Source organism: Berghia stephanieae, chromosome 8, assembly GCF_034508935.2.
Source record: "Berghia stephanieae isolate SIO BIC M18660-M18661 chromosome 8, UCSD_Bste_1.3, whole genome shotgun sequence".
Classification (NCBI taxonomy): domain Eukaryota; kingdom Metazoa; phylum Mollusca; class Gastropoda; order Nudibranchia; family Aeolidiidae; genus Berghia; species Berghia stephanieae.
In genome coordinates, this window is record NC_088367.1 from 13,064,163 (window position 1) to 13,076,741 (window position 12,579).

General features: G+C 34.5%; 1 protein-coding gene across 7 annotated transcripts in view; it reads right to left on the reverse strand.

Annotated features, from left to right (window-relative positions):
- Positions 1 to 364: 364 nt before the first annotated feature.
- LOC144978187 (tetraspanin-18B-like) overlaps positions 365 to 12,579 on the reverse strand; it is a 30,468-nt gene continuing 18,253 nt past the window's right edge. For all 7 annotated transcript variants that reach the window (XM_078923926.1, XM_078923921.1, XM_078923920.1 and 4 more), the window contains exons 3-7: positions 12,109 to 12,489; positions 10,113 to 10,178; positions 8,768 to 8,857; positions 6,837 to 6,920; positions 365 to 5,221 (exon numbers count right to left, since the gene is read on the reverse strand). In XM_078923926.1, coding sequence (XP_078780052.1) covers positions 5,156 to 5,221; positions 6,837 to 6,920; positions 8,768 to 8,857; positions 10,113 to 10,178; positions 12,109 to 12,489 — 687 coding nt within the window. In that variant the 3' untranslated portion in view covers positions 365 to 5,155. The remainder of the gene's footprint in view (positions 5,222 to 6,836; positions 6,921 to 8,767; positions 8,858 to 10,112; positions 10,179 to 12,108; positions 12,490 to 12,579) is intronic.

The following is a 12,579-nucleotide window of genomic DNA, read 5'->3' on the forward strand; positions in this document are numbered from 1 at the left end:
AAAATTATCTTATTATATCTTGACGATTGTTTCAAACGTTACCCCAAACGTATTTTTTAAAATAGGGGTCATAAACTTATCTCAGAAATGAATAGATGTTATCTTTTTTAAAAAGAGTTAGACGCATAGGGTTCAAAATTCATCCTGATTGTACTGTTATGACATGCTGTTATGGCAAAAATCTAGAAAAAACGCTGCGCTGTTCTGAGTGAGGAAACTTGAATATTCCATCACTCCAGGTAAAGCACAATAATCCTCCCCTGAGATTTCACTTGCAATGTTTTCTTTCATACACGCAATAAAAAAGATCAGAGACAAATTAAAAACCACAATAAAGATAAAGAATTACAACAGAACACGATAAAACCTTTCCTCTGGTTTTTAATATGAAAACAGGAAATAAAATATATGAATCAAAAGACACTTTTTTTGTAATCTACAGTTATATTTAAACATGCAAGAATAGATAAGTCCAATAAATATACAGTAACAACAGTAATAAAACACGGACACTGACACGTTGTTCTCATAATATTTCCATGAAGACCAGCAATTGAACTATATATAAACGCAAAAGCCTTTAATTATATTTTATTCTTTTGATAAAAGAGAGTCCGAAAGAGCAACTGAAAGTAAACATAAGTAAAGCACCATCTGTACAGTGTTTACAAAGGTCTCAACACAATAACTACAGAACGATGCTAGAAAATTGGAGAGAAAAAATGCAAGAATTATGCTGTCTTGCTGCCATCTATGTACTTTGAAACAAGGTTACATAAACTCACAACCCAGATTGGTTTCAGTATGACCGAACTTAAAACAATGAATTTGTCAACGTCCTCATCAATTGATGAAGTGGAGAAGCCAAAGCAGCAACATTTAACTGTAGAAAGGAATTTTCATCTAATGGACACAAATCACCACCATCCATTGTTTCCTAACTTTCTCAAAGCTCAAAGTCTAATTCATTTCTTGTTGATCAAGAGAAATCGCAAGAATCCCCTGTTAGAATTATCCTACTCCACTTTCGAATTCTGTTTGGGGAGAGGGGAACATTAATATTTTGTTGTTTAAGCATTGTGCCAGAGCACAAGAAAATAAAAACCATGATCATTTCTATTGTTCTATCTTAATCATAGAAAACTATACCAAGATTTAGTCCTGTGTTTAATAAATTTATTATTTCCATTGTGTAGGTAAAAATATAAATCATACAAATGCTTTCCACTTGTGTGTGTGCCAAGTATAAAATAGCAGGAAATATTTCATATTTTCTTTTGTGTTTGTATGATTGCAAGTGTATGTGTGTGTAAACAAAATCTGGTAATATAACTTGTCAAGAAACAAATACACAATAATTGCTGTTACTCATGCCTTTTACAGACCAAATTTCATATTGATATCCTGTCCATACAAAGCCGAGTGCAGACGCAATTGATTGTGATTTCACAATATCTTTTCTTCCCATTTCACCTCATCAATGTCATATGAGTATCAAGTATGCAGCCGTACTCTGAAAAAAAAAATTAATTAAAAATTTTGGCCAGAAAATGTTTCCTTCATTTATCGATCAAATTTTGTAAAAGTCTTGTAAAAAAAAAAACCCAGGAAAGTCCCATGTTTCGAGATTTTTTTACAATATGATGGACATTTTAATTGATCAATATTTGGAGGCCAAGTTGTCTGGCCAAAATTGTTAATTGTTTTACTTCACAAAAGGCAATTCAGCGGTCTATATATGTCTGTGACAGCGTTGCATATACAAACCAATGAAACTGAAACAGTTAACACTTCTGGGAAAAAGCTGCAATTTACTGAATATTTTAGAGTATTATTTCTTGAGATAAAAGACCAGAAGCTTGAATAGAAAAGGAGGGGAGACGGAGAGTAAACAAAAATACAGTTAGTTGTTCAGGCCTTTTTGTTTTTAAGTTGAATATTTTGATTACATATTCAAACCCTGACAACTGATGTAAAAGGGTACAGTATTATATACGAGAATCCAGAATAAGAATATAAGTCGAAGCAGGTAGCTTGTTTTTAGGATTTTGTTTAATCACGAACACAACAGTTTTCAATCATGTGAGAGAGCAAGTTGTACGGGCCAGAACGGTAACAAAACAAAATTATGCAAATACCATCTATTTTTATTAAAGACTAAATGATGATCCTCAATTTTGGGCTATGATATCAGTGTTTGATATTTTGTTTACCGAGGACAAGTTCGCCCCCAATCCCAATACGTTCATTTGTCCAAAATAAATTAAACTAAGACAGCACCAATCGAATACTGAAACTCAATTTCATATACCTTTGGGCTTGTCCTTTTTGTTTTGCGCTTTCCTTAAAATGAAAGTGAGAAAATTAATAACACTAACCATAAAGGATTTGTTTTTTGTTTTTAAACAACTCTTGTGACACATCAATTTGTTTTGTAAAAAAATTATGGGGGGAAAATTATTTTTTAATAAATATGTAAACATGCATAAATAACGAAGCATGGAAATGTCTAAAAACTAAACCATACACAAATATATGACATAGATGTACATAGTATAGTATTTTATGATTATCAAATATATAAAACACCAACAACAGTAAGTAAGTAAGTTCCATGGGAAAAAAAAATAGAGAAAAATTATGGCATTCATAGTCAACATCATAACATTCAAAACTAGACAAGAGATTTCATTTCATTTACCGTCAACTGGGATAACTTTGCCTTAAGGGGAAACTTTGCTCCTTCAATATTGTTAATATTCTATATTTCGTTTTGTGGTAATTTTTTCCTTTAATAAAAAGTCAAGTCATTTAACTAGGAGAATTACTACCATCAAGCTGAGATGACTCAAAATGATCCAAATTCATAGCAGAAAAGTCACCCCAGTTGACGGTACATAGATATTTAGCTAAAGTAGAGAGTAAGTAGAGATTCGTTCTAAAAATACATCAAAGATATCAAATTTGTAATAAGTCACACAAAAAAATTTATACTGTAAAAACCCATAACTTTCTAGTCTGAATTTACAAAATGTGACCAACAAAATCAATCTGGTATTATATCGAAATAATTCAGATAGAAGGAATTCAATTTAAACTCTATACAGTAAAAATTTTGAGAGATACAGATTCTGAGGTTAAGCAAACTTCATTCAGTCTGTGCAATAAAAGCAATCCTTTTAATTCAAATTCTACTAAATTTCCATTTTCCAAGCCAAACAAATTCACCTTGACATAATACCAGCTTGAGACGAATGGTCATAAATATGCGACGCATATAAGGCTTTTAGCATAAAATAAGAATATCATATGATTTTTAATGTACCTTAAGGTATGAATTAACTTTGAATACAAAGCATTACGGATATCGGATATCGCAAAGGAATACACATAAATTATTTTTTTTCTTTTAAGATATTCTTTTATCTTTTTCAAAAGTGAAATCAGATTTTGTAGTAATAGTTTTTGCCCTCGCTTGCCAAGTAGAGTTAGATGCCATTTAAGATTAATCAATAATATAACGATGAAATCAACAGACAAGAAAACCCACCAAGCCTCGTCATATTCGCTTTCAAGACAACATGATTTTTGTCAAGGAAGTAATTTAAAACCTTATTAAGAGCCTCTTTAAATGTTTTGGTGATGGTGTCAAAGGCTATGTCCAGGTATAACATCAAATCACTTTGGTAAAATGATGAAATATAGTGAAAGTCTTGAGAGAAAAAAAAATATATAAATAAATTTCTTAAAACACATTTTAAACATGTAGTCCAACGATCTTGTGATAAGACCAGGTGTCTGAATCCTGGAATTTCAACAAAAAACCTCTTTCTGTGTATTAAAACAGAGAGAGAAAAATTTCTTATTTAAGAGGAATTGGCAGATCTGAGCTCGAGTTTTAAAACTGTGACTGATAAAATTGACAAAGTGTGTTAGCGGCGTTAGCAGTGTACAGCTGCCTATAGAATGAACAATTTTGTTCAATAATTTAAAAAATCTACTGAGATGGAAATAAGGAAGCAAAGTTTACACACACAAAAAATAAATTTAAAAATTGATATTGGTTGTTTCTTGTAAAGTATTGTGACACTAAGAATAAAAACTATCATCTTTCCATTCATTAACAATAAATTGAGAAAAAAAATTAATTAAAGAAAAGTACAGATAAACATTATGACGAAGAAAGAAAAAAAAAATAAAAAAGCACCACTTCAAATAATGTCATGAGATAAAGAAAAGAAAAAAAATCAAACCATCTCAAAACATATCTGAAGCAACGGAAAATTGCACAGGTGAATCCTAAATACCAATGTTTTATAAATTTTTATAAATGAAGCTGTCAAACATGAATTAACAAAAGAAAATAAATAAAATAAAATTTTTTAAAAGACAAATCTAGAGATTCGTTATAGAAAACCACAAAACTATCTTGGTGTAGACAGAAAATTTATATTCACAACAAAAAAAAAGACATTTTATTTTTCAATGGATGAATGGGTGGAAAAAAAATAATGTCTTCGAAATGGATGATCCACAAGTAGGAATATAATAAGAATATATCAGTTTAACTCACTCAACCCTAACACTGACTATATCCGTGGTTTACCCGGGTTACTTTTACCCCCATGCCTTTTTATACATTTTTTCTGAGAAAAAATTTATGCATAATATCAAGGCTAATGTTTTTAATGTTTACATGTTAATGGTAGTTGAATAAAACTTGACCTCTATCTATGTACATGCTTGATTTTTTAAACATTTTTCTTTTCCAATTTTGTAAAGTACCAAAATTCTCTAGGATTGAGTGAGTTAAAGTGGTAGCAGATCAATTATCTCATGATTTTTCTGTATTTATATTCATATGCTTTTATCTATATTAACAATTTTCTTTACTTTTAAGAAATTTAGTGTAAAAGTATTACCAACTTTTTGAGGTCTTAAAAATTTTCTGACATAAAAAAAAGGAAAAGGGTGAGAAGCAAGGAAGTAATTGATAAAAATTCTGAACACCTAAAATTAACCAGAGAACAGTTTCAAAATTCAAGTCTCCTGCTTCAATAAATACGTAGATGTTTTGAAAAGTCGAAATCCTACAATCTTAAGTGCGGTAAAAAAAATAATTTATCCCTCTGGCTGAAAACATGGGGAAGTTACTCTAGTTGGTATATTTCTCATCATCCATATGACGGCAGAAACAGATGGCGCAGATGAAAACAATGATCTGAAAATAGATAAGACAATGAAGACAAAATATTTAAATATTTTAAATAAACAAAGGCAGACATTTTTTGTTAACCCAGCCTCTAAATTCAAATGGCTACCATCCTAGCTAACCTTGTGATGGACCCTTACTGTCTAGTAGAGTTTAGATCATGAGAATGAAGTTCTCAACAGTACTTGTTTAGTTAGACCCTGGTGTCTAATTTTCAACACATTTCATTCAGCTACCGTTAACAATAAGAATATATATTTTCTTTTTTCCTTTGAGTTAAAATTGCACAGCATTGTACTGTGTCACAGGGCAATTTCACTGTGAGTCCTCCACTAAGTGAGTTAAAAATACACAGCATTGTACTGTGTCAAAGGGCATTTTCATTGTGAGCCCTCCACTAAGTGACTTAAAAATACGCAGGATTGTACTGTGTTACGAAGCAATTTCAAGCATTACTGTATCAAGCAAGACATTTTGCTCAGTGCTCATAAACTGAAAGGCCACCTGATCCAGCTGATAGGAACGGACTGAAGGGGGTTATGGATCAGACGTATTTACATTCTCAGAGACGGACAGGAAAAAATCAATTTTGCAAAAACACATTCTTCTGACTGCAAAACCAATAATGAGAGGGAAGTCGACTTGGACAAATTCGGTCTCTCGTGCCGGGTGGGGACATATAATCATTAAAACTGGGAGAGAAGTCGCCAGGGTTCTGTACCAGCAAGGAGGAGGCACTGGGTGGATGAGAACCTGAAACCGCAGAGCATCTAGTCAAGCGTGTTGTGACAAGGCCACCAGGCGGGTTCTTGGAACGAGAAGTTTCGCCCATATTGCTCATTTTGCAGAGCTGCCTGCATTGCAGCTGATACCTGGGTATTGTTTTTTTTGTTTTGTTTTGGTATTTTAAAGGTTTTACAGCACTTACCACACATTTAGGTCAAATCAGCACCAGCAAAAAAAAAAATGGTATAATCAATAAAATTCCAAATTTACGATTAAAAGCATCCAAGAAAAAGTAACAAACTGGCTTAAATATGGAACAGAAAAGATTTCAATGAGCATACAGTTTGAGATCACAAAAAAAGTCTCATCCAGACACAGGCACAAGACCCAACTAAGAGGATTACACACAAATGTTTACAAATACATTTAAAGCAAAAACTATTTAACAGAACACAAGAGAGATAGAGATGGTTTACTGGGGAAAAAATTATCATCTCTCAAAAGACATTTTGATTATCTCCTTCTCAGTTTATGGACTCCGACCAGAGCCAGGATAACACCAAGTAATCTAATTCCATGACAGAGAAAAAAAGCAACCTGGAAAAGGAAAATAGACATCGGGAAGTAGAAGACACCGCAATAGTGATCTCTCAGCCCACTTTGGGAGGTCAAAAGATCCCACTGTTTTCTAGCGACAGAATCTAAAGAAAGGTTGAACAAAGTGTCATTTTATCTTATTTTTATCAGGCAAACATGTTACTAGCAAGATGTCGAGAAAAAAAACAACCCAAAGATCTGTCCTCAAAGTCGTAGGTCAGATCTTCATTTTCTTCCACATCATTGATTGATCATTGTAGGTTGTGAACGTAATCCTTTAACTTGCAATTATCTTACTGACCTGCAGAGCAGCGATACCGGCACCAACCCCAATGACCACATAGCCATTGTCGTCAATCCAATCAGACAACGCTGTTTTACAACCCTGAAATATAAAAATAGCAACAATATAAATTCATTCTCCATATATGTATGTACATGACCCATCATCTCAAAATAATTTCAAGTCTGAGTTACCCAAGTGCCGGGGTCCAAATCGCTCAGTTGGTAGAGCACTCGCTTCACACCCAAAAGGGCAGAGATCGATCCCTGGTGCAGTCGAGATTTTTTTCTGATCCCCTTGTCTACCCAGCCATGCATGGGTAACTGGGTCTGTTAGAGCTAGTGGAAAGTACTCTGTGATAGACTATCTATCGTCCTATTGTCTGTTTTACACTATATAAACCAGGATAAACTCCGGCTTCATGAGCCGAATGGCTCTTTTTAAATTTTTTACCCAAGTGCCAAAAAACCGATGTTGAAATGAAAATGAACATAAACGTTCAACTATATTCAATTATTGTCACTTTAAGAAACTAGATGTAATGTCTTCAATAAGCCATATGACGTATATTTTATTATAATATATTATGTTATAATCGAATTTATATGGTTTTTAACATACCAGTTCTATATTTGTGTATGATACACGATGTGTTGATGTAAAGCGCCAGTGAGCAATTCTTAATTGGAATTAGGCGCTATATAAATTCATTACATTATTATTATATTATTATTATTATTATTATATGCATGTTATGCATTTTAAATTATAAATTCTATTTTTAGCATGTCAATCATCCTAACGTAATACAGTGGGGCAGTGGATCACAAAATACCTTACAAACTGCATTAAACTGTAATACAAAATAATAGTCATTCCAACTTGCATTAAACTTTTATACGAAATTATCAACAAATGCGTAATTAAAGAAGTTTGTGCCGTGCAGGGAAATAAAGCAGATTGTTTGATAGTAGTAGTAGTAGTAGTAGTAGTAGTTGTAGTAGTAGTGGCAGTAGTAGTAGTAGTAGTAGTAGTAGTAGTAGTAGTAGTAGTAGTAGTAGTAGTGGTAGTAGTGGTAGTAGTAGTAGTAGTAGTAGTAGTAGTAGTAGTAGTAGTAGTAGTAGTAGTAGTAGTAGTAGTAGTAGTAGTAGTGGCAATAGTAGTAGAAATACATAATGCAACATGTAGGAGTCTCAAAAACTCCTGTACAAGCAAAGGGACCATCATTGATCCTGATTTCAATCCAGGTTCACTTTTTTTTTTTATATTTCATGTTTTAATTTTTCTAAACCCACCATCTATAGAGACTAGGTTGCTGGGTCTACTCCACCTGGCAAAAAGTGCTTGTGTTATACAAGAATCTTATCTATAAAGTAGCACACAATTGTTAATGTCCATTTAACAGGCAGCCCCAGAGACCAGCGATCACATCGTCCTCCACTGTCCAGTCACTAAACTTGAAGGTGGCTACGAAACCATCCTTAGGGCAGAGGAAGACTTTAGAAGCTGGGTTGACGAAATACATTTGGAGGAGTAGCCATACGCTACTACTAACATGACAGACACTGGAATAAACTCCAGCTCCATAAGTTTTCCTATTGATCAAAAGGACCACCTTCTTTTTATCCTCTGAAAGACATAACCACTGACACAAAACATACACAAAAATATAAAAGTATGCAGCACACATGTACACATGCAAAATAAACAACATATCCACATAATATACCCATACATTGTACTATCTCACGCACAAACAGGCACACATACACCCTCGCATACAAACAAAAAAAAACAAAAAAAAAAAAAATTAAAAAAAACACACACATCCCTATGTACACTATCTCATAAAGTCCAACACTCTCTAACACATGGACACACACACAGGGACACAAGCACACACGCACACTCTCTCTCACACACACACACACACACAAAGACACACTTACCTTTGTGTGGTAGTGATCTGTCATGGCTTGACAAGCTGTAATTTCTGCAGTCCCAGATGAGCTACAGCAACTTGTAGGAATTTTCTTCCCCTGTAATTATTGAAGAGAGAAAAAAAAATTTTTTTAGTGTAACCCATTTAAACAAATATTTCCAAGATTTTTCTACGGAGAAGACCTACAAAATATCTCTGTCGTAAATAGAGCTTTTATATAGCGCAATATCCACTAAATGTGCTCAAAGCGCTTTACATGGGGACCCTGACCAACAGCAACACGTAACATGAAGAACGAGACATGACGCCTGTTAGGCGATATTACAATTTTTCCGACAGAGACAACGCTGTTGACGGTCAGGTACTCGTTTTACACCTGAGTCGTCTATCTGGAATTTAGTAATGTATTTATGTCTTGATTGTTTTATGTTGTTGGCTGACAAAGGGTTTTGCACCTGAAACATTCCGTGTTTGGTACTTTGTTCTTTTTTTAATCTGTTATATAAATTTTCGTTTATTACTCTTTACAGTCCACAGCTTCGAGCAGCCTAATATTTTGCTAAATAATATGAAAAGTGATAATCGGTAAATGAGAACTAAAAATAAAACAAATAATTGACCAGTCAAGAAGAAAACATGTGATAATTTCTGGAAAAAAAAAAAATAAATAAATAAATAAATAAAAAAAAAGGATTTAGCTTTTTCTTTAAAACTTAAAAGTTTTATTTTTATACCACACAATCTCCCCTCCAAGGTACTTTACAATGGGTATCAAACCAACAGCGACATTTAACATGTAGGACGAGACGTGACATCTGAAAGATGCTGTAAGGAATGGGACAAAACAAAACATGATGTCGGAAAATTCTTGAGCCTGAGCTTTTATATACCGCAATATCCACTAAACATGCATTTACAAGGGGTCCCTGACCAACAGCAACACGTAACATTTATGTATAACAAGGCACGACGTTTGTTAGGCGATATTACATTTTTTTCCCCGAGAGAGACAACGCTGTTAACGACCAGGTACTCATTTTACACCTGAGTACGTTGAGAGAATGTGAATAAAGAGCCTTTTCCAAGGACTCAACTCTGCGCCGGAAACGAGGCTCCAACCCAGAACCTCCCGATCCGAAAGTGAGTGTCATACCACTAGACCACATAGCCGCACAAATAATTATAAATATTAATAAAAATAAAATTACGATGACAATAATGATAAATATAAATAAAGATGATCTTATGATAATGGGATTAAGATTTGCTTTTTGGGGATTTTTTTTTATATGCAAAAAAGTTGGATAACAATCAAATGAGGACAACAGACACAATCACAATGAAATACTCACTGGGTTGGCAGTGGCCCAAGTGCTCCCGTCATAGTCACTGGGACCAGTTCCACCACAACAGTCCAACTATGGAAATAAAAGGAATTAATGATTAGTTACATTGGCAGATATTACTGTAAAATTGAAGACATTTTCCAAATCTAATTAGCATATTAAAAAAAAAATAATAAAGTCCTTCAGAGCCATTCGGATTTATCCCGGTTTCTGTAGAGTGAAACGGACAATAGCAATTGCTTCCTACCCTTCAGATAGAACCCTAGTCAATAACAAAGTACTTTCTGCCAAATCTAACCGACCCAGCTACCCAATCACTTGGGTGGACAGGGGGGTCAGAAAAAAATCTCGACTGCACCCGGGATTGATCTCAGTCCCTTTATTGTGAAGCGAGTGCTCTACCAACTGAGCTATTGGGACCCAACAATTAGCATATATCTCTGTGCAAAATATTGCATATTGTTATCAGAGCGTTTACAATGTATGAATGAGCACCTTTTGAGATGTAGTGATAGAGGATACAGTGGGATGCCAACTTTATAGACATTGACAAAAATGAGAAAATAAAATAAGACCAATTCCTGAAACCACATGACTTACAATACGCAATAATTTAAAAAATAAATAAAATAAAATTCCCTTTCTTCATCCCTTAGGGGAAATTTGTCTCTCTGGTCTTTTCCAAGGTGAAGACTGGTGTCAGCCGCAGTACAGCGCTGCAAATTGAGCTAGGGCAAGGTGACTTGCAAGGCCGCACAGCGTAGAGGGTAATCGACCTCGGTACCTTTGGGTACGAAGCAAAGACTGGACTGCTGAACCACGCTGCCCCCCAAACTCTCTCTTGTTCAACTTAAATGAAAATTTAACAAATTTCTTAAATAGCCCATTCATATGAATATGAGAGAGAGTTGATAAAGAGTTAATTTTAAACTCTGGCTCCATGGTCGTTATAGTATTACAAAAAAAAAAAAAAAGAATTAAAAAAAGTAGTTCTTCAGAGCCATTGAGCCCATGGAACTGGAATTTATACTGATTTCCATAGCGTGAAATTATAGACAACAGCAATTGCTTGCTATCCTTTGGATAGGACCCTGGTCTCTCTGCCAAATCTAACAGACTCAGCTACCCATTCACTGTTGAGTGGCCAGCGGGGGGGGGGGGGGGGGGGGGGGGGTGTCAGAAAAATCTCGATTGCACCCGAGATAGACCTTGGTCCCTCTGTGGAGATGGAGATAAATATAAAGGGAGTTAATCTGACTCATGAATGAACAACACAAAACATGCGACGTTTCAGCAGCCTCTGGCCTTTTTCAAGTAAACACAAAATACATATATATATTTATAATTATTTATAAATATATATGTATTTTTTGTGTTTACTTGAAAAAGGCCAAAGGCCGAAACGTCGCTTGTTTTGTGTTGTTCATTCATGAATCCAGTTTACTCCCTTTATCTCCATTTTATTGACTCATTTGGGCAACTCTAAGTTATTACTTGGTCCCTTTTTTAGGTGTGAAGTGAGTGCTCTACCAATTGAGCGATCGGGACCCCCTATAGTTATAAAGGAAATACACATATTCATAATATATGTGTATATGTTACAGTGAATGACATAATCAGTCAGATGGAGAAAAGGTTTGAACTGAGATATTACCATTTTTAGTTAGAAGGTCAATTTTTTTTCAAAACTGAGTTCTTGTCATATATAATTAAATCAACCCTATTTGTACATCTTTGGGAAATATCAAAGCTCAATTTCACTTCTAAATATTATTTTACAGATAGTCAAATTGAAAAAGTATGAAATTTAAGAAAAGTTGCTGGATACCTTTCCCATACATCTGACCATAATTTCATGAAAAATCACCCGATTTACTTCAACTACAGATTAAAATATCCAAACTGTTCACTTCCCGACTGATTATGTCATCCACTGACACACAAACACACCCATTATATATATAAATCTGTTTTCAAAATCAAAAACAAAAAATAGACTGACCCCTTCTTGGACTTTATCCCAAGCGGCTCCAAGACCTTCATTGTAATGCTTCTCAATGGACTCCTTCAAACCTTTGGTCAGATCATCCTCAACCTCCGATTTGTTGATAGCCACATAAATCACAGCAGCGAGCTCTCCAGCAAAGACGATGACCAGGAAGAAAATGTAGAATCCCAGCAGGCATTTGGACTTCCTGATGGCACCACAGCAGCCGCTGAAACCGACGAGGAGAACGAGAACGCCGAATCCAATGAGAATGTAGGCAGCCGTTTTGAGGAAGTCGCCATCAGCAGAAGCATCCTCAAGAACTTTCTGGTAATCTTCGATTTCGGGGTCTACCAATATCCAAATGCCGATTCCAAGAAGGGCAGCTCCTGAAAGCTGGGGGGAAAAAACGAGGGATAATGTAGCTGATGATAATATAACATAACAACAGAAACCAATGAAAACAAGTAGAATCCAGGTTTTTTA